This window comes from Protomyctophum parallelum (assembly GCF_964188405.1).
Source record: "Protomyctophum parallelum genome assembly, chromosome: 15".
Lineage (NCBI taxonomy): Eukaryota > Metazoa > Chordata > Actinopteri > Myctophiformes > Myctophidae > Protomyctophum > Protomyctophum parallelum.
Genome location: NC_139710.1, coordinates 13,091,564 through 13,114,095, shown reverse-complemented (window position 1 = coordinate 13,114,095; position 22,532 = coordinate 13,091,564). Strand labels below are relative to the sequence as shown.

At 43.6% G+C, this 22,532-nt stretch overlaps 1 protein-coding gene across 1 annotated transcript in view; it reads left to right on the top strand.

Moving 5' to 3' along the window:
* ntrk2a (neurotrophic tyrosine kinase, receptor, type 2a) overlaps positions 1-22,532 on the top strand; it is a 119,470-nt gene that overhangs the window by 73,570 nt on the left and 23,368 nt on the right. The window contains exon 14 of the mRNA XM_083783926.1: positions 10,818-11,006. Within this exon, the coding sequence (XP_083640052.1) occupies positions 10,818-11,006 (189 nt within the window). The remainder of the gene's footprint in view (positions 1-10,817; positions 11,007-22,532) is intronic.

Genomic DNA, 22,532 nt, shown 5'->3' with positions numbered 1-22,532 from the left:
TGTTGATTTGAATAACCAGTGCTCAGCTCTTTATAAATCTCCATGCTCAGACATTTGAGGACCAAAGAGCACAAAATACAACAGATAATAATAACACAGAAAACTAAGGCAGTGATACTCAACCTTTTTCATTTCAAGCCTACCCCCAATTTCATATAGACCTACATTAGGCCACAGGCCCCGATTTGACTGAACCGAAAGGGTCCATTTGGTTCCTAACGATCAATCATTTAGCTGGGGACCCCATGGAGGACCCCTGGGAAAGCCCCACATTGAGAACCGGTGGGGGAACACTGCCGCAACCCAGTGAGCTGAAGTGACGCGACGCCGTGAGGTCGATCTGGCGTAAGTGTTCCTGTCACTAACCCAGCCAGTGAAAAGCAACAATGTATTTTATTTGTGTCGACCTGCCCCAGGCAACCTCCACCCATCCCACCACTGAGCCCCCCCTTCTCCACCAGGTTAAACATCAGGTCTATGTCTATTAACTGTGTTGGGTCAGGACCTGACCCCACTTATACCTTCTCTCCTTTCCCCTCCCTCCCTTCTGCCCCTCCATTTCAGCATCCCCTCCTCTTTACCAAATGCCTCCCAGGGGACCTGCCCCCCCCCCCCGTGCTGCACCATGCACATTATGTGCCGCCCCTTAGCTATAATGAGTGACCCTGGGACCTCACACTGCTAATGATCTTTTGCACCACCCTCTTCCCCCACCCTGTACACAGCAGAATCCTCAGTGTTAATTTAACTCTGAGAGTGTAGGTGAGGACCCAGAAGCAGACGGAAAACGCAAAGTCCGACAATTTATTTATTTAGCAAGCAAGTGTAAAATGCTTGGGGAAAGGCAAGGCAAGCAACACAGAGTAAAACAATAGAGCGCCGAAGTCCTGACGTCACTCGCTCATCCCAAGCTGGTTCATGGAAGTAATTTCTCTATGGAGAATAACAGGTCATCTTAAAAGCATTGTGGTCCAAAAATAAACAAGCTGTCTCTGTGTTAATGTCAGAGAGGTGTCTCTGTATCGTTTACGATAGTCAATCACTCATATACAGTATGATACATTCTGTTTCTAGTGAAAATGTAACTAATTCAGTAGCAGTAACAATAGCGTTTTCTCTCAGTCAGTTGATTCTTCATATCCATATGAGTGAAACGGCCGGGAAGACTATGTTTATTTTTCAAACACAGTTCTTATATGAGGCGATCTAAAATCCCCCTATGGGGATTACAATGCAAATGAACCTCTACCGATATTGACGTCAGACTTCGGTGCTCTATATGAAACACAGTAACAACCTTCTGGGACAGTTTCTCAACATTTGGTTTCGGTGGCTACCAGGGTTCCAAAAGGACCCTTTAAATGTCTGTAACTCTGAGAGTGTGCAGAAGGGTCCATTTGGTTCCATTTGTATACGTTCAGATTTCAATTAAGGATTTGGCATTGTAGAAAAAATGCCACATTTCTGAAAATGTAGATTTTCACCCTCTATCGGCAGGTTTCCGTTAAGTCACATGTTATGTTATTATAGACAATTAGACATATTGCCCACATACTGTATGAAGACGCCTTGAAACTGGAAATATAGGTGTGGAGGCTTCATATTGTAGCCGAAAATGGGCTAATGCATATCAAACTGGGGGTCCTTGACCTTAAAAAGGTTCAGAATCTGAATCACTGTTCTACAGTCTGGCAGAATTAAGAAGATTAAGAGAACTGAGGGAGTGAACTGATTTACATACTGAGAGGAACTGATGAGGGAGCAATCATCAGCTGTGTGTAATGTGGGGGTGGCCTGATTGGTCGAGGGGGAATGATGTGAGAGGAATAGATTGGCAGGACTAATGAGGGCCTGGAAACAGGTGTGCAGGTGAGCAGAGCAGAGTGTGGAGTGTGACAGACAGACAGACAGACAGACAGACAGACAGACAGACAGACAGACAGACAGACAGACAGACAGACAGACAGACAGACAGACAGAAAATGGAAAGAAACAAAGACAATTAGAACAAACATAACCCAATACATTGTACAGTACAGTACAGTACAGTACAGTACAGTACAGTACAGTACAGTACGCTCTCTGGGTTAGAAATGGATACATTAACACAGTACTCTATTGAGTGTGGAGTGTAATCTGACGTTTCCACGACACTCTTATAATGTACGAAGTACAGTAGGGCACACATTTTGGAGATACAAGGTTTATTCCAGACAGCGATGATACAGTATGTACAGTACCTGACCCGGTGGCCCCTAATGCACCTAATGCAATACGTGACTTTAACAGCCTTAATTTGACTCATTCATCATTCTACAGTACGTACGTTACAATCATTTTATACTGTCATCTATGATGATCTAATATCTGTCATTTACAGTACCAGTGGTTAATAGTGATGTACTTCTGCTGTAAGGATCTACTGTATATCAAGTCATTTACCGTAATCGTGGGTTAATAGCTATGCAATTCTGCTGTAAAGATCTACAGTGCCATTTACAGTAACATTATGATGTATGACATTATGTGGTAAATATCCACATCAGAAGCCATTTGCAGTAATAGTGTCGATAGTTCTGTAATTCTTCCATAAATATCTAAATAACAAGCAACTGTTTACAGGTGTTAATAGTGATGTGATTCTACTGTAAAAAGCTACAGTGTATCAGAAGCCATTTTGTTGCTGTCAGGCAGAACACTTTCTTTGTACTTTAAAAAAAAAATGCTACCATTCTTTGTTGTACAAGGTCTGCTATTTTTGCAATTTTAAAAGCATTTTTAAAGAGAAAGAGGTTAAGTCCATCTGTGGGTTTTATGAATATGAAAAGTAGGTATACCTAAGGGTTTTGGACATATATGCTTTCTGCCGCCACAGCAACGATTTACAATAACAGTGGTTGATAGTGATGTAATTCCAGTGTAAAGATCTAAATAAGAAGGCTATTTATGGAGGTTGAGGGGGCAAGAAAGGGTTGACACAAATCATGTGATGAAACTCTCCAATTTTAGAGGTGAAGTAAAAGGCAACAGTGATTTTTATGTCTGCGCCGAGCGCCACGTCCCTTTGTTTAATGTGAGCAAATGTGGTGTCTGTGAGATGAGGCATTAGGCTCACCCATGGGGAGATTGGGGAGAGGCTGTCCGCGGTGAGGACTACTTAATGAACGAGCTGCTGTGTGCTGCATGGTCCCTGATGGAAGCTCGGCCGCGCACGGACGTTCACGTGAACATCCCAGCTAAAAGCACACAGTAAAAATCCTCCGTGTTCAATTTACAGCACTAATGTGACCAAATGAACCCCATTTTATACTGTTCCGATTTAGCTCCTTGTTACCTCCATTACCAGTTGAGTGAAGTGTTTGGTGGAACATTAAAGGACCTATAACATACAATTCAACTTTTTCAATTTCTTTTGTGTTTCTGGGGCTCCCATGTGTGTTTTCTATCCCCAAAAAAACCCAATTTTGAACAATCAGGCTTTCATGTCATATGGGTGTTTTAATGGGAATTGCTCTCAGGAACATCTCGACTGATTTTGGCCTCATCGTGATGTCATCAATGTCACCCTACTTTGTATAATTCCTCCTCTTCTTCAGTCTTCAGTTCCAAATTTGCATTTCCACTTGATTTTCCAAGCTGGCATGGAATGGAAACAAGCCTGGTTTTATCTAGCATCAGCATTATAATGACTCAAATATTAAATAATCTGCATATCAGCACCTCCACCACCTCAGGACATTGTGGTACTGCAGCTAAAACTGCTTTCAAAGTCCAGAAAGAAATGACAAGGCCTGGTTATATCAGAGTGGTGATTGAGGCTCAAACCATTAGAAATAACTTTGAGGGACATAGACAATATGATTATTAAATATTAAAAGCAGTTTTAAAATGCATGTTATTTGCCCTTTAATAGGAAAGCATTTGACATAAAGGTTCTTCTGTTTTTCATATATAAATGGCTTGTGATTCACAATTCTGAGGGGCAACTATTTTAAACTACTCTGTGTTTTGAAGCATTCAAAAGTCCACAGTAGAGTAAGTGCCTACATGCCACCCCAGTAACCCCTAACACAACTGCTGCACGCACGCACGCACACACACACACACACACACACACACACACACACACAATTCATTGTGAATCGACAGTGTTCTTAACCATATATTTTATGTATGTCATTTAATTGATGAGCATCAAATGTCTCCATCCTACTGTGTGTGAGAATCCCTCCCATCACATATGGACATGCACGCACGCGTGCACGCACGCACGCACGCGTGCACGCACACACACACACACACACACACACACACACACACACACACACACACACACACACACACACACACACACACACACACACACACACACACACACACACACACACACACACACACACACACACACACACACACACACACACGTAGAGCTCAACAGAATCTCTTTGTCCACTTCTATTCCCCTGAAGGTACCACTAGAGCCTGATATTTGAGCAGATGGATAGGAAGTGATGTATATGAACCTGAACCAGTGTTATTATAAACAACACACTTTTCCACACTTGGGTGAGACTCAGACACGGATAAAATCCCTGCCTTCCACCAAGGAGACTGGGCCTATCTTGCATGCCGCTTACCCCTTATTCCCAAAATCATTTTAAAATAGTTCAAAAAGCCGATCTACATCGACACGCTGAGAGCTTGTAATCGTTTTTGTTTTTATAGTAAAAAAACAAATCAGACCCGTCTGAACCATTTCCGTACTCGGACGGACAGACAGAGAGACAGACACAGCCAGGGACACACATGACTGTCTATAGCAGGGGTTCTCAACGTTTTTGGCCGGGGACCCCCGGAAATGCTTTGGCAATGTCTCGGGAAGTTGTCACTATAGACTCCTATAGTTGGTGAGGGCACCTGTTCAGCAGGCTGCCAAGAGGAATACCTCACTGTCAGGTGAAACGATGCATGTTACGTGTATCAGAGTTGACACAATTTTCGCGTAATTGTCGCGTTCAACTGGGAATTGCCATAATGAATTTGGAAATATTGGGAAAAAAATAATTGGGGGAAAAAGGCTTTTGTCTGCTCTCCCCCAGGACCACTGGGAGACTAGGATATTGAATATTGGGGGGGAAAAATGAAATAAAAGAAAGAGAAAAGAAATAAATTCTCGCCACCACAGAATCAACAGCAAGAGAGCGAGCCACTCTACTTATACTCATACTGTACCTGTCGACATTACAGTGTCAAAAAAATGACTGAAGCCATTAAAGAGCCATCTCAACTCAAGAGCCATGCAATTAGAATGTATCACTATCACATGGAGGGTAATGTGTATACTGTATGTGGGAATGGAATATATTCAGTCATCATAATACATAAAGCGACAGTAACAGTGTAACAGCCTGTGTACACACATTCCACCTCTCTCATTGATTAGAGAGAAAGAGAGAGAGAGAGAGAGAGAGAGAGAGAGAGACCTTCCAAGAGCCAACGAACATTATACGGTAAATGAACGGCCATGGCTGCATATCAGTTGGGTGTAACAGAAATGTATATGTGCATGCTCACTTTTGCCATAGAGTCTGTGTTGGGTTGAGAAATTCTGGATACATTTCAATTCAGGAGCCAAGAAGGAGACAGGGTAAACATTCAGGAGACCCCTGCTAAAATAAGGAGGCTATGCTCTAATCTACTTTACTCTGCTCTGCTGTACTCTGCTATGCTGTGCTGTACTATGCTCTGCTGTGCCTGTGGGAAATCAATCTCAACTCATAATATAGTGTTTCCACTCACAACGTTTCCTACTCTCAAGTGTCCTGGAGAGGTCTTAAGATAAATGTGATGTGCGCCGGTGTGCACATATGTGTGCATGCATGTGTGTGTGTGCGTGCGCGTGTGAGTGTGTGTGTGTGCACACGTGTGGTAGTGCATAATTGTGGATTTCCATTTAGCACATCTGCTATGAGATCTTGAGATCTTTCTGTACTCCACATCTTTCTGTAGGCCTACTGTATATGTGTGTGTTTTTTATTTCTTTGGAGACAGTCTGTGCTCCAACTTGTCTGTGAGTGTCTGTTATTGATTTGAAGGGCTAATGAAAGACCTACACACCCACACGTGTGCGCACACACACACACACACACACACACACACACACACACACACACACACACACACACACACACACACACACACACACACACACACACACACAATATTCAAACAAAGACCCAATTATACTGCCCAATAATTGCACAAGGACCCTTCACTTGTACGACCATGCATGAATAAAACTACAAAGCATCTTTAAGCAAATACTGCAGTGAAATCCATGTAAATGTAAGACTGAGGGTGTACAAATGTAACAATTTGTACACTTTAAATGAAATCAACTGTGTGGTAACCTGCGTGTGACTATGTGTTAATGTGTTGGTGCCCTGCCTTGTCTTGTCATCAGGATCATCTTTAAAGCTCCATAACCGTTTTCAGAGGACTGACAAGACAAGACTGACAAGACTGTCAAACCTTTTGAGGACATTTAATATCAGGATACCAAAGATACAGAACATACTTACACCCACCCACACCCACACATACCAATGCATGCACGCACACTGGCACATACACATGCATTTAAGGACCGGTAAAAAAACCTTCATCATCAAATAAAAGTATCAGTATCGCCATGCATGCGCTCGCGCGCGCGTGTGTGTGTGTGTGTATATGAGTACTATGCGTTGATATATCCGCCTCTCATCACGGACTGTGTGTCTCAGAGAGCCAGATGCCATGTTAGTTTTGGCACCCAGCCTGAACCGGAGAAAATTAGCAAACAGATTCATGCAGGTGTGACTGACAACACCATGAAAAAAGGATTCCTAACTATTATTCACTCATTAAATTATGAACAAATGGCCCAGGCGGTGGCGTAACCGTCTGGGCACCCGACTGGTGATCCAGTCGCAGTGTGCCGCGGGTTCGACTCCCGAGCCCGACACGGCCTTTACTGCATGTCATCCCCCCATCTCTCTCCCGTTTCCTGTCAGCCTACTGTCTGTCCCTTCAAAAACCAATAAAAGGCGTAAGCCGCAAAAAATATCTTAAAAAAAAAAAAAATTATGAACAAATAACAGTTACCACCCGTTGCCATAACAGACAGCTAAGGCAATACCGGCAACCGCTTGGACTTGTGTGACACAAGGTGTACTGCACAGCAGCCATCCTCAACCTGTGGCTCCTAAAAATTGCGGGTCATGGTATCGTTTCTTTAAAGCAATGATAGTATCTTGTATGATGGTATCTTTTTGATACCAATAAATAAGAACTGTACTATGTAGGTACTATGTTACTGTAGTCGTACATAAACGACAGAAACTTGACTTCAATATCACTATGGAACGTACTGAATATTGACAACTATAGGCTACGTGTAGATTAATCAAAATTAATAAGCATCTGCATTTCATATTTATCACCTAAAATTTCAACCTTTTCTGGATGCATACAAGCGTTCGTGGTCCACCCGTCTGATTACTTATCAAGGGAACATACCGGTAGCAGCCTATGATTATTGGTATCACTATGAAAAATAATAATACCATGACCTTTTTTATTTGGGGGTCCACCTGCAATACCCTCAGAGCCCACAGGTTGAGAATCACTGTTGTGGACAAGCTGGCGGATGGACAGCAACTGTGTGTGTTTCTCCTCCCCAGCTGTCAGCTCTCTCCTGGCGGGTACCACTGCTGGCTTGCTCCATCTGGAGCAGTCGGCTGACGCTAGTGAATCAGCAACATATTAATAGGTCTGCCTTTGAGAAATACAACTCCACAATAAATATTGAGCATCTTCTTTTAAAAAGTGCTCTACTCGGTCAGAGTAAGCACTTTGATAAAAGAGCTTGCTATGTGGTTGCTTTTTTGGAGGGTCATTTCTCATAGGGTTTAATGAATGGTTAGTGTGAACACAGCTTGAGAGTGCACAAATATAACCAAATGGATCAATTAAAAACATTTTCTACTATGTAGTAAGCTATGTGAGCTTTGTAACTAAAGCTAAAGGTATTAATTTCACTCAGCTACAGTAGATTAGAACATAAGTCAATCACTTTACTGTAATGCAGCCTTTAAGACCAGGAAAGACACCATATACGCACAACCTTATAACCAAAACCAGACAATTTCTTGCTCAGTTCATCTGTCATTCCTTAACCCCAGGACACAACGAATGAGCCTTTCATGGTTCATTGAGTCACTGATTAATTCAGACAAATGCATGAACATAACACAGTACAATACTCATATATAGGACAGGTGCACAAGTGAAATTTGAAGTGATAGGAAAAAAGAAGAAAATGACAAATTTCCAAAATTGGAACTGGAACATACGTAAGCTGGTAAATTATCTTTGTGGTGTCTCTCCTGACTGGATGAAATTTAACCCACCTGAAACGTTATTTAACCACATGCATACTGATAAATGTGGTTAAATAAAATAAAAGTGGCAGATTAGACAGTGGCCAAAGTTAATGATATAGTATGTCATGTGTCTACCTGCAGTGCACAGCCTTTGTGAACTACTGGTAGATGGCGATCTACCTCTTGGGCACCCCTGCTATAAAAGCTCACAATGCATCACCAATGCTTTGGCCTTGATGTAGACCAAAGTACTGTACATCGGGTGGTTCATTATTTGAGTCAGTTTCCAGCTTTAGGCGAGTAAATCTATGAAAACCTTACCCCAAAGAATTGCAACAAAAGGTTTCTCAACAGTTTTTTGTAACTAAACTAAATATTTAATAAATGTCTGAATATTTATATATTTTTTGGAATAAGGTTTCAAGATATCCTCAAAACACAACAAAACTAATAGTCACAATTAATTCAGAAGGTTGTGGCAGAGAATATTGTCAGTTGATAGATAATAGCCTACATGATTGCAATATTGAAACGTTTTGGATAGCTTGGTGGATAAACTTTGGCTCAAACTACTGTAAATAATCATTATACACCCCACCCAAAACTAATTTCTTGCATTATAGAGCGTCGCAGTCCCACCCCCTTTCATGACGACGCCAGGCCCAGGAAATAATTCCCAATGCATTTTTCCCATAGACATTTCGAAACGTATTTATTGAAAGACATTATAAGCGTCGTACAAAGCCAACTCTTGTCGTGACAAATCATGACAACAAACACAATATTTTGGACCAAACAAATAATTACAAAGAAGAAAAACAACAAGTGTTGTAATCTGCTGTTTTTTTCTACTTTCTAATTCTTTGTTTGGCCCAAAACATTGTGTTTATTGTCATGATTTGTCATGGCAAGAGTTGGCTTTGTCCGCGGCGTAAACGTCTTTAAATAAATACTTTTTGAAAAGTCTATGAGGAAAATGAACAGTGATTTCCTCTCCGTCTCTCTCTCTACTTACTCTTAGTGCAGAGTAGTCAGAACCTAAGTCTCTACCGGGTGCAGAGGGGAGTATGATAGGTGGGGTTGGGTGAGAAGGTAAAGGGGGGTCCGGTCTAGAGTTTAGTGGGCCTAGGGTTCCCCTCAGGTGGGTACAGGGGAGTATGGGGAGTGGGGGGTCACTGGATTTCTCCCTGGGGACTTGGAGCACAGAAGAGCAAAGTTAAGAAGACCCTCATGGTCTTCTCCTCTATGCATGTCCGAGGTGGCTCATACAGTACATGTCCCATTAAAGCTATGGGGCACTTGAGAGCTTGAGAGATTGGGGCTTGTCTGTCCCTGTGGTGGTAGTTCTAATACCTCCATGTTGTGATATTGATTAATATGGGGGGTGGGTTCAATTAATCGATTATTAATCGGCAGAGCTGTCGACTATTGTCAACATATTCCCCAATTTCCACTGAGATTATGGGGTGAATGAATGTGGCCAGACCCATCTTCTCTTTCTGTCATAGTGACATAATATTGTCCTGCATCAGATCATGTCCAAATCAGGTTCTCCAATCTCCAGTAGCCTCTTCAGTTTTTTGAAGATTTTTTGAGTGGTGCAACCACTCCCTTACGGAGCTATGTGTGTGGCTTGCTGGCTGGCTGGGTCTGAGCACTTGTGTGTGGCTGGCTGGCTGGCTGGGTCTGAGCACTGTGTGTGTGGCTTGCTGGCTGGCTGGCTGGGTCTGAGCATACATAGATAGATAGATAGATAGATAGATAGATAGATAGATAGATAGATAGATAGATAGATATTATAGCAGTGACTGACTGAGACATCGAGCGTGCGTCCGCAACTGGTTGTGGCCCCCATCAAGTGACCTTTTGACCAATGCGGCCCTCGCCCCAAGTTGAGTTCGACACCCCTGCTCTAGGCCCATGAGGGGCCATTTCTCTCCACTGTATCCCCACTGAGGAGTCCATCTTCCCCATAGACCAGAGAAGTGGCCATTTGGTTCTACTGACTGAGTGTGTTTGCTGCAAAGACACTCAGCGTTGTGAGCTTTTATAGATTGCCTATTTTCACAATGTTTGTCCCGGCCCACAGTTTGGGAACCACTACCCTTATAGGGGACTTATTTTTATTATTATTGCCAGACACCTTTACAAAAAAAAAAGGGCAGACATTTCTCTGTAAATTTATTCCATGATTTGTGTAATATTCCCATGCAGTCTATCACTTGGCAGCCATGCTTTTACAAATGTCACATGACAGTACCACCCAGTAATAATGAATATATTCCTTATTGTTATGGTATCAAAATAAATCTCCTGAAAGCTTCAACAGAATGTGAATTGTGTATAGGTGATGAATTCACTCAACCTTTTCTGCCCGCTTATTTTGTCTCGCAGGGCCGTCCTCTGTGATCAGCAACGACGACGACTCTGCGTCTCCTCTTCACCACGTGTCCAATGGCAGCAACACGCCGTCCTCTTCAGAGATGGGTCCGGACGCCGTCATCATCGGCATGACCAAGATCCCTGTCATAGAGAACCCCCAGTACTTCAGGAGCACCAACAGCCTGCTCAAGTCTGACACCTGTAAGTAGCACCGTCGTCCAGAAGTGGGGTGCGCACGCTTTTCCGACACACCAAAGGTCCGAAGCGCGGGGACATGCGATGCGAAAATGCGATGGTCCGACATGTGCTGCTCCCGTGCTTGCGGTTATGGTTAGGTTAGGGATTGAGGTTTCGGATCAATAGTATGTCGGAACTAAAGCCTGTACCCCCAGAAGTACCAGTGGTGGGAAAAGTATACTCACATGTTTTAAAAGGAGTAGAGATGTGGAGTAAAAGTACAAATACAATAACAATACTATATTTGGAATATTTGGAAGCCAGGACAGTGCAGGAACGCTCTCGGAAATGTGAACATTTGGTTATCAGCTTAAACCAGTGGTTCATGTCAAGGACCCAGAGCGGACGTAGAATACAAACATCGACAGGCTGGGTGCTGGGCTAAAGAAACTTTAGTAGATGGTGGATGGAGCCCGCACACCACAGGTACAAGAAAGACGTTCTTTATTGAAAATTCTCTGACAACGTTTCAATCTATTTGATCTTCATCAGGTCATCGTCATGATGATGTCAAGGACCCCTCATGTCTAATCTAGCAAGCGCGTAGCAGGCGACAAACAGCTCCTTCGATGAGTTTCAGGCAGCTTATACCCAGTACCCTCATACCCTACCCTCAGACGGAATCAAATCTATTCTTACCTACCAAACACAAGGTGTTCTAATCCTATGAGCATCCTGCATCCAGCATGCTGTCCTAATATGTCCAGTGCAGTGAAGAACACACAGCAAGATTTAATTTTAGTTTTAGTCATAATCCCTTGAATAGTTTTCACTTAGTTTTAGACACATTTTAGTCACCTGGAATGTTGTAGTGTCGACTAAATATCATGAGATTTTAGTCGACTAAAATGTATTTTGGCAGGCCTTGATGACAGGCTGATTTTACACTTGCTGAAAATAGCTGATCTACAAGCTCAGTGTGACCCTGCCATATATAAAGTGTCCAGTAGCTGGTCAGTGTGACCCTGCCACATATAAAGTGTCCAGTAGCTGGTCAGTGTGACCCTGCCATATATAAAGTGTCCAGTAGCTGGTCAGTGTGACCCTGCCATATATAAAGTGTCCAGTAGCTGGTCAGTGTGACCCTGCCACATATAAAGTGTCCAGTAGCTGGTCAGTGTGACACTGCCATATATAAAGTGTCCAGTAGCTGGTCAGTGTGACCCTGCCATATATAAAGTGTCCAGTAGCTGGTCAGTGTGACCCTGCCATATATAAAGTGTCCAGTAGCTGGTCAGTGTGACCCTGCCACATATAAAGTGTCCTCATGTTGCATCCTCCTTATAGCAGTTGACGCAGACAGTGTTGAAGCAACACTACTAACTAGTCTTTTAGTCTGTATGACAATGAACAAACATAATGTCTGAGTATTTACTCAAATATGTACAATATGAATCTTGTCTATCACCATGCGATGATAGACAACACATAGTTAGATAGATAGACACACATAGTATTAGAAATCCCCTAACTATAGCATCCGCATCAGTTTAACTATACTATATATTTTAACAACACAAATGTTGGGTACAGATGTGGGGAATGAATGGTTAAGGGGTGTACCGCATGGGCCACTCCTCTACCTGTCTGTCTCTCCGTGTTTCTTGTTGCTCTCCACTGGCTGTGACAATCAAATAGAGGCTCCAAAAGTTTGTAAATTTCCACACTGTCAACTCATTCAGAAAAAATGCACATTAAGTGCACAAAGACCACCGTCAGTGAAAGACCTTCTTCAGGTCAGATGCCTAAAGAAGGTCTTTGACCGAAATGTTGCCTAAATAAAGTGTTCATATTGCATATTGTTTTGACGGTGTGCAGATCTTTGTGCACTTTATGTGCATTTTTTCTGAATACATTGAGCGCTGCCTATACGCACCCGTCTCAGAGCCTATCAGGTGTGCATAATACTTTGTTACTGTCAACTCAAAACATTGTTTGGAGAAAATATTGTATGATTTGAATTAACTGGATTTGAATAATGGTGGATTTGATCTAGCCATACATGAATTATAGAATGAATCATAGGCAATAGGCATACATTATGAAAACATGTGAAAACATAATACTTCACATGAACTCTGGTTTGGGGGTCAACTGTAACTTAATGTTTTTGTCAACAACTCTATCATGTTCCTTCATCAGTCCGGAACTTTAAAACTTGGAACAGCTGCTCTCCCTGCTGTTTCTGAACAATAATTGTAATTAAATGTAACAAAGGGTCTTTTGTGCTCACTAATCTCTGGCCAGGCCCCTGTCCCAGAATCCACTGCATTTCAATACCTGGAGCTCAAGGTGAAAAATAACTCCCCTTTGTTTGTGCTGGAGGCTGGCAACTAATCTCCACTGTAACGTCTCACTGGCTGGACATCCTTCTTCACCGACCAAAGAGGAAAAGTGTTCCTTCCGTCTAGGATTGTTTGAACTCAATGTTGTAGTTCATTTCTTCTTATTTGGAAATGTTGGACTTGGCATGATAGAAGAAGTGAGGAGTTTCCATGCAATGTTACAGCACGATTGAATTGACATGGCATACATGCGATCTGAATGCCCTACTTCTTCATACTACAGTGTTAAACACAAAGGCAGCAAAAACACACAACGTTGAAATATGGAGATACTGATAACGGTATAGTGCATGCATGTACAGTAGCTGTGTATCTAATGCACGTTTGCCAGGCTGTTATATCAACACAGAAATTTGCTCTTAATTGGCCTCCCCCGCAGTCTAATGAACATTGGATTCATTCAATCGATTCAGACCAGTTCCCTCGCTCCTTGTGGCTGTGCTGCTGTATGGATTGTACAAGACGTCGCTGTCGGGTGGAAGGAAACCTTGTATGTCCAAAACCATTACTGTTCAGGAAACGCAACATACATTTTCAGAAATAGCGAAAATAGCAGATCTACAAGCTCACAATGCGTCGCATCGCGACGCATTGTGAGCTTGTAGATCTGCTATTTTCACTAGTTGTGCTTGACACTCTTGACAAAAGGGCGTTAAATTGTGGGGGAAAAAATCATATAAAGTAATCGATTTGGAGATATGAGGTTTCTGCCCGACAGCGACGGGGACTAGAGACGAATGAGGAGAGAGCACAGAGGAGAAGGGAGGGTCAACAACAAGACGCTACTGGTATTTTAGGAGACAAAGGCGTTGACGTCAGGGGGGCAGTCAGCCAGATATTTCGTGAAGCCTCATTTGAAATCGGTAGTTCATATAATGGCCTGTTGTGGCGCTGGACCGGACCCAAAAAGCCCCATAGCTCCATAGAGGCCCATGTATTTTGGCCCAACTTCACCTAGACTGTATTACCTTAATAAACATGGTCATGAATACTTTCTTCTTCCAGTCACTAGTTTAAAGTCTCATTTCTAATGTCATAATATTCTTTTGGGAAAATTATGGTCCCATTAATTAAAAAAATGACCATAAAGAAAAAAAAACATCGCGTATGTTCTGAGGGGCGTGGCTACCATTACAGTCTATGATCGGGATTCCCCTCCCACTCGAGTCAAAATAAAAACCAACGGAGAAGAAGGGGGGAAGTCCCGCCTCGTTGTCTGGGCAGCCAATGACCAGCTGGTATACAAAACGGAGCCAGCCAATGGCCAGCTGGTACCAAAGATGGCGACTTACATCAGGAATTAGCATATTATTACAGGCTTCATTTTACGTTCATGTTAGACCCGGGGAACGCTTTGTCCATATTTTTTACAGTCTATGGTTGACGTCAGTGTAGTGCCCTATTATATGGCACTGTGTGTGTGTGTGTGTGTGTGTGTGTGTGTGTGTGTGTGTGTGTGCGTGTGTGTGTGTGTGTGTGTGTGTGTGTGTGTGTGTGTGTGCGTGTGTGCATGTGCGTGTGTGTTGTGTGTGTTAGATTTAGATTTATACACGCATACAAGCTCACAATGAGTGTGACACGTGGGCTTGGAGATCAGCTGTTTTGGTTCATGACCCCGGCCGGCCCGTGGGTTAGGGTTAATAATGGCAAGAACACAAATACACCGTAGTGTGTGTGTGTGTGTGTGTGTGTGTGTGTGTGTGTGTGTGTGTGTGTGTGTGTGTGTGTGTGTGTGTGTGTGTGTGTGTCTGTGCACATGCTTGTGTGTGTGTCTCTGTTTTGTGTTTGTGTGAGTTAGTGCATACATGGGGTTACCATGGCAACACCATTCCTGCTACCATGGCAATGGCCTTGGAACTGCTGAATATAAGCTGTCCATCTTGAAAGGAAAGTGTGTACAGCATGTATACTGTATGCATGTGTGACTGTGTGTGTGTGTGTGTGTGTGTGTGTGTGTGTGTGTGTGTGTGTGTGTGTGTGTGTGTGTGTGTGTGCGCTCTCTCAACCTGTGGGCCGGGCCCGTGAGTAAATTGCGAGTGGGAATAATTGGCAATTTTTAAGAATGTAATATTAAAAAAATAAATGTAAACCTAAAACCTTGAAGAATGACTTGATTGATCATTCAAAATATATAAATACATAAACCATGTTAGGTGGTCAGATGGCTGGGTCACCAACGCTTTCAATATTTATATGTTGGCCCTGAAGGTTGAGAACCACTGAGAGAGAGAGACAGACAGACAGACAGACAGACAGACAGACAGACAGACAGACAGACAGACAGACAGACAGACAGACAGACAGCATGGAAGGTCGTTGACCTGGTACAGTACATTGAAGAGACATTATGAGTAAAAGCACCAGGCTATTGCCTCATCTTAACAGTAAATTATAAATCTGTGTGTGTGTGTGTGTGTGTGTGTGTGTGTGTGTGTGTGTGTGTGTGTGTGTGTGTGTGTGTGTGTGTGTGTGTGTGTGTGTGTGTGTGTGTGTGAGAGAGAGAGAGAGAGACAGCGAGAGAGAGGGAGGGGTTATATAGGGTACATTTATAGCGGTTCTTCCATCCCTGCTATAAAACCAATAGACAGACCACAATTTACTGACTAAGGGCAGGTATATAACATCAGGAAATCAATGGAAGTCAATACAGTATTACACTGTGTGTGTGTGTGTGTGTGTGTGTGTGTGTGTGTGTGTGTGTGTGTGTGTGTGTGTGTGTGTGTGTGTGTGTGTGTGTGTGTGTGTGTGTGTGTGTGCGCGCGTGTGCGTGTGTGTGTGTGTGTGTGTGTGTGCGTGTGTGTGCGTGCGACCATGCATGTGTGTGTGCACGTGTGTAGTCCTGTCCATAATGAACTCAGTGTAATGCTAATGGAGGCCAATGATCTGTCGTAACCACATGTACACTAGGGTCCAGATTCTATACATGTCGATGAACATTTGCCAAAAATAGCTTGTAGATTGAGCTTGTAGATGTAGATTTGTTGTAGAGGTGGAAATAAATCGCTGGAAGTATAGAGCGTCGCAGTCCCGCCCCCTCGAGACCCGGAAAATAAATGGCCGTTCATTTTCCACTTTTCAAAAAGTATTTATTTAAAGACGTTTACACCACGGACAAAGCCAACTCTTGTCGCGACAAATCATGACAATAAACACAATGTTTTGGGCCAAACAAAGAAAAAAACGGCAGGTTACAACACTTTTTTAGTTGTTTTTCTTCTTTGTAATTATTTGTTTGGTCCAAAATATTGTGTTTGTTGTCATGATTTGTCACGACAAAAGTTGGCTTTGTCCGATGCTTAAAAGGTCTTTAAATAAATACGTTTCGAAATGTCTATGGGGAAAATGCATTGGGAATAATGTCCTGGGCCTGGCGTCGTCATGAAAGGGGGCGGGACTGCGACGCTCTATAGAGCACCTAATGGTTAAGGTTCTAGCCATGGTTCATGGGTGGAAGCCTTTATTTGTTGTTCTACTCTGATGAAGTAGGGCATTAATTTACAACAAATAAAAACATAATAAAACAATGAAACAATAAAAACAATGTTGAAGTATTATAAGTGCAGGTCATTATAGGCTCAGTGGAACAGCACATTATTGAGACCGTAGGTCAGTTTACTATATGAAAACCTGCATCTCGCGTCCGCCACGCATTGTGACATGCTCCATATATGGCCAATACAGAATTCATTCCATATGTTGATCTGACCTCATCAAACCCTGTCTGTACACTCAAGACACACTCCATATACGGCCAGTACAGAATTCTTTCCATATGTTGATCTGACCTCATCAAACCCTTAAATCTCCATATATGGAGCTGACCTGATCTGACCTCATCAAACCCAACCCTGTACACTCTAGACACACGCGCGCACACACACACACACACACACACACACACACACACACACACACACACACACACACACACACACACACACACACACACACACACACACACACACACACACACACACACACACACACACACACACACACACACACACACACACACACACACACACACACACACACACACACACACACACACACACACACACACACAGCCTGTAGAAATACTGATCTCATAGTTTCCAGAAAGGAGGAGATAGGTGGGGGTGGAACATAGGGTGGTGTAGAGCTAAAGAGAATGAGATAGACAAGAAAGAGAGAGAGAGAGAGAGAGAAAGACAAGAAATAACATGTCTCATTAGGTGTGGCATTAATTTTCAGAAAGTGTAAGAAAAGCTGTGGTGATGTGGGTGCATTTTTAACACATCTGCATGTCACGGCTTTGTCACGCTGTTGACAACCTGCCGCGTGTTACTTAGGCTACTGGATGGAGCAGAACAACATGCTTTGATTTCTTTCAGGGCCACTTTCATCAAAATGAAACATGTGGGTCGTGATTCCATTTCCCCATGTTGCCTCCGGCTTGGCAGGGTGCTCCAATTGGCCGTGTTTTGGGGTGTGAATAAGGTAGAAGTATGCAAGTTAACGTTCCCTGTCGCTCCTTCAGGTCGACCCCTTCAGGTCGTTTAGCCCTGGTGTCAAGCACCTGCTGCTTGGTTTTTGTCCCTCTAATGTCTCTAACCGACCCAGTGTGTGGTTGGAGTTGAGGTGGAGGGAGAGAGAGAAGCATAATCATTTTCATAAAACTGCAATACTCAATGACCTTCATTTTGACGTAGTGCCACTCCACAGCCTATAACTAACACTCACTCACTCACTCACACACACACACACACACACACACACACACACACACACACACACACACACACACACACACACACACACACACACACACACACACACACACACACACACACACACACACACACACACACACACACACACACACACACACACACACACACACAGTACAGTGACCCCCTGTGGACCCCCACACGGTAACTATGTAATTTCTCAACCTTTTCGGGACATGGGGAAGCTCGCTGGAACCGCCCTGGCCCCCTGGGCACGTTCCTGGGGGTCTGGATGTTCCGGGTGACCCTCGGGGACCCCCACACGGTAACAGTCATTTCTCGACCGCTTCAGACGCGGGGCGGCTCGCCAGAACGGGGCCGGGCACCCTGGGCGCGTTCCTGTGGGTCTGGAACCTCCAGGGACCACCCGGGGACCCCCGGGTCTGTATAATACAGAGCAGCAGCAACAGTGACATCAGACACTGACGTCAGACGCTGACATTGATCAAATCAGACAAGTATATACAAGGAGGAGCTGGAATGGAGGTGGGTGTAGCAGGAGCTATAGCCTTTGGGTGGGTGTGTGAATGCTGCGGCAGGAGTGGGCAATATGTGGGCAATTATAAAGATGGCTCCATAACATGCAATTACCAATGACAGATTGACAGCTGAGCGTCAGCTGATGGTGGAGGACTTGGCAGGATTTGGCTGATCAGCTAATGGAGACGAGGCACGGCCTGACTATGGTTTCCTGCCAGAACCAACGATATGCTCTATTAGCACATTGTTAAGACTGCCGTACGAGAAGATTCCTAGGTTGTGTTTGTCCACCGGAGACGTGTTTAAAAAGAGCTGACCTTTGTTTACAGTATTTTTTCAAGTTGAGACTTTAGCATTATTAACATCTATAACGTTGTGGTGAGCTTGATCGGCGGGGTTGTAGTTTAGACCCCTGGCAGACTCCGGTCAATCAAGAATCTGATTTGAATTGTTGAATTGGTCCATAATGTTAGCTTGATGAATATACTGGTTGGTTGACCTGGCTCTGAAGTGGTTCAGTACTTAATTTTTAAGTGCCAGAGCCCATGAGCCAGAATTTAGATTATCATTATACATATTTTTTAGGAGGGGAAACCGTGAAAGTTGAATTAATTGAAAAACTATTGTACGTGCATTTGAGGTGACGGATCACCTTCTAGAGGTAACGGAGTGAGGGAGTCAGGTCCTTCTCTAGAGGTAACGGAGTGAGGGAGTCAGGGAGAGGTAACGGAGTGAGGGAGTCAGGTCCTTCTAGAGGTAACGGAGTGAGGGAGTCAGGTCCTTCTAGAGGTAACGGAGTGAGGGAGTCAGGTCCTTCTAGAGGTAACGGAGTGAGGGAGTCAGGTCCTTCTAGAGGTAACGGAGTGAGGGAGTCAGGTCCTTCTCTAGAGGTAACGGAGTGAGGGAGTCAGGGAGAGGTAACGGAGTGAGGGAGTCAGGTCCTTCTAGAGGTAACGGAGTGAGGGAGTCAGGTCCTTCTAGAGGTAACGGAGTGAGGGAGTCAGGTCCTTCTAGAGGTAACGGAGTGAGGGAGTCAGGTCCTTCTCTAGAGGTAACGGAGTGAGGGAGTCAGGGAGAGGTAACGGAGTGAGGGAGTCAGGTCCTTCTAGAGGTAACGGAGTGAGGGAGTCAGGTCCTTCTAGAGGTAACGGAGTGAGGGAGTCAGGTGAGGTGACGGATCAACTTCTAGAGGTAACGGAGTGAGGGAGTCAGGTCCGATTAATGAAGCCCTGTGAGGGTGAGTCGGTTCAGTTGGTCTGTGCTAGATGCTAAGACGAGGTCAATTAAGTCCCTGTTTCAGGTCATGAGTGCTGAAAGCACTACCTGTCCATAGGAAACTAGAAAGAGGTGCTCAGTGCAGCACAAATCTATTATGCTTTTAAGTACTGTAGTAGAGCTTTAGTTATATAGGGACCTGGGTATCTGTGTATTGTATCTGTATGTTCTCCACTGCACAAAGTTCCGATGGAAAAATAAAGTAGTGAAGTTTCTCTGCCAGGAAGGACGCGAGTCTGTTTGGTGCATGTTTGTTTTGGTGTTGTGCGTGCGTGCGTGCATCCGTGCGTGCATCCGTGCGTGCATCCGTGCGTGTGTGCGTGCGTGTGAAAAGGCCCAAGGCAATGGGAGCGCTATAGGATAAAGAATGTTGATCATTACTGAAAAATGGCCTACCCTAAAGGATGCTAAACATCTACTGAAAATGATACTAAAACACATTGTAGAAAGTAAAGACATGATAGAATGTGTTAAGAGATGACAATGGCCTCTGTTGAAGACATATTAACATGACACCGCACATGTTATTATTAACACATCATTAACACTCTGTGACAGTTTGTCAATACAAATCCTTATGTGCGTGGCGCGTGCTTAGGGAAAACACATACACGCTGGCAGACAAAGAGTGAGGATGGACAGGGACAAACGGATGAAGAGTCCATTCATTTATTTAGCAAGCTGGAATGTGTGAAAGGTGGCCCCAAAGGGAGGAATGGATGGATGAGGAGCGGTGTTTCCAGGTTTTGCGAGAGTAACAAGCAAGCAGCAACCAGGTCTATGAAAATAAGCCCAAAAGAAGCGACTATTTTAGGTCACACGAGCCTCTGCCATTTAGTAGCTATTTGAGAATAGCTGATAAAAATGTCAAAACATTTGAATTTTACATTTTAACAAAAATCTTGTATGGTGGTCCCTGACGCAATATATTTCATTGTTTTTCATATTAATTTGGCGGTCCTTGACATGAACATGTCAAGTTTAAACAACCTTAATGTGTAGACCAAATTAAGGAACTACACAACTACACAAACACCCAACAACCCGCAAGGTCGAAACTAACAATAAAACCGACTTTATGGGAAAACAAGCCCGCAAAGTCAGTTATGATAAGCAGACATGGCAACACCGATGAGGAGAAAAGATGGAAAGGGGAAACGGCGGGAGAGCGAGGGGCGGAGAGATGCTTGATGGGGAATATAATTTCAGCAGACATTAATTATTCTTTGAGTGTGGTGATTAACAGGTGTGAGGAGCGGTCATGAAGGATGGGTGGGATGCCTGATAGGAGGGTGGGAAGACAGTGATTCATTAAGGGATGGGAGGAGAGGGCTTTATGGTGTCTGGACATTAATAATTGGATGCTGATGATTAAGGAGTGATAGCTGTACTGGAGGCTATCACGGGGAGGAACGGACAGGATGGAAAATAGGATTTATTTTAATGAGATATGCACACATGTAGAGGTGAATGTTAAATGACCGATGGTGATGGGAAATAACTGCACGTGCGTGTGCGTGTGAGAGAGAGAGAGAGATAGAGAAAGCAATTACTGCTCTCAACAGTATCCCCAAAATGGACAGGGGGATCCGATCGTGTGAAGAATTCTGTTTTCCTGTCGTCTGCAAAGCACTGACATCGCAGCCAACGTCTCTGATCTCACTGCTCTGACATGGCCCATGTGCACCAAGTCTAACACCTACCCCATCCATCAATACTGTGCAGGTTGGGGTGATTGTTTACATGTGGCTGAATCCGCTTTCACACTCTTTTAGTGCAATGTATTAATGGCCTGGCAATATGACAGCTATTGTAGGACATTTTACATCCAATATGATTCAAATTGGTCTGTCTATCAGTCTAAGCGTTGTTAGGTGCTATAAGACAAAAACATTTAGTGCAAATAAAGTTTGATGAAGCAGTAAAAAAAAAAAGTTTTTCATCTGCTTTTGGAGTGTCCCTTCCTGCCTACATGGGATATGTAGTGTAACATGGAGTAAAAGGAAGAGATGGGGAGAGTCTTGGTGAAAGGAGGATGGGAAATGAGACAGGCAGCTTGGCTGTAAAGGAAAGAGTCTGGATGTCTGGTAGACGAAGAATAATATGTCCTGACATTCATTTTGAAAGTTATTGATTAAAAAGTGCCCTGTGTGCTAGAATTATGAGTGAATCAGGAATACATGCATCTGAAATGAGTTCTGATGGAGTAAAAGCTGCATGGGGGGACAAATGGCTGACATTCAAAAACAGCATTATCATCTTTTCCCCTCATTCTTGAAAATAGTGAAAAATGTGTAGAAAGAAAGGACTCCATACAGAATATGGTCACGCCTTGTGACATGATCACACCTCCATATATGGTCACGCCTCATGACATCACGCCTCCATATATGGTCACGCCTCATTAAACCCTGTACACTCAAGAGACGCTCCATATATGGCCAGTACAGAATTCATTCCATATGTTGATCTGAACCCCCATGCCAAAGCGCCAGCGCTCGCCCAGCAGTCTGCCATCTGCCGTCTCCCAGGCAGATAAAGGGTGAGGTTGCTTCTCGCCCTCATCTTACTGGTTAAAAGGGTCTTAGAAGTCCTTAAATTGTCACTTCACTGTCATCTGG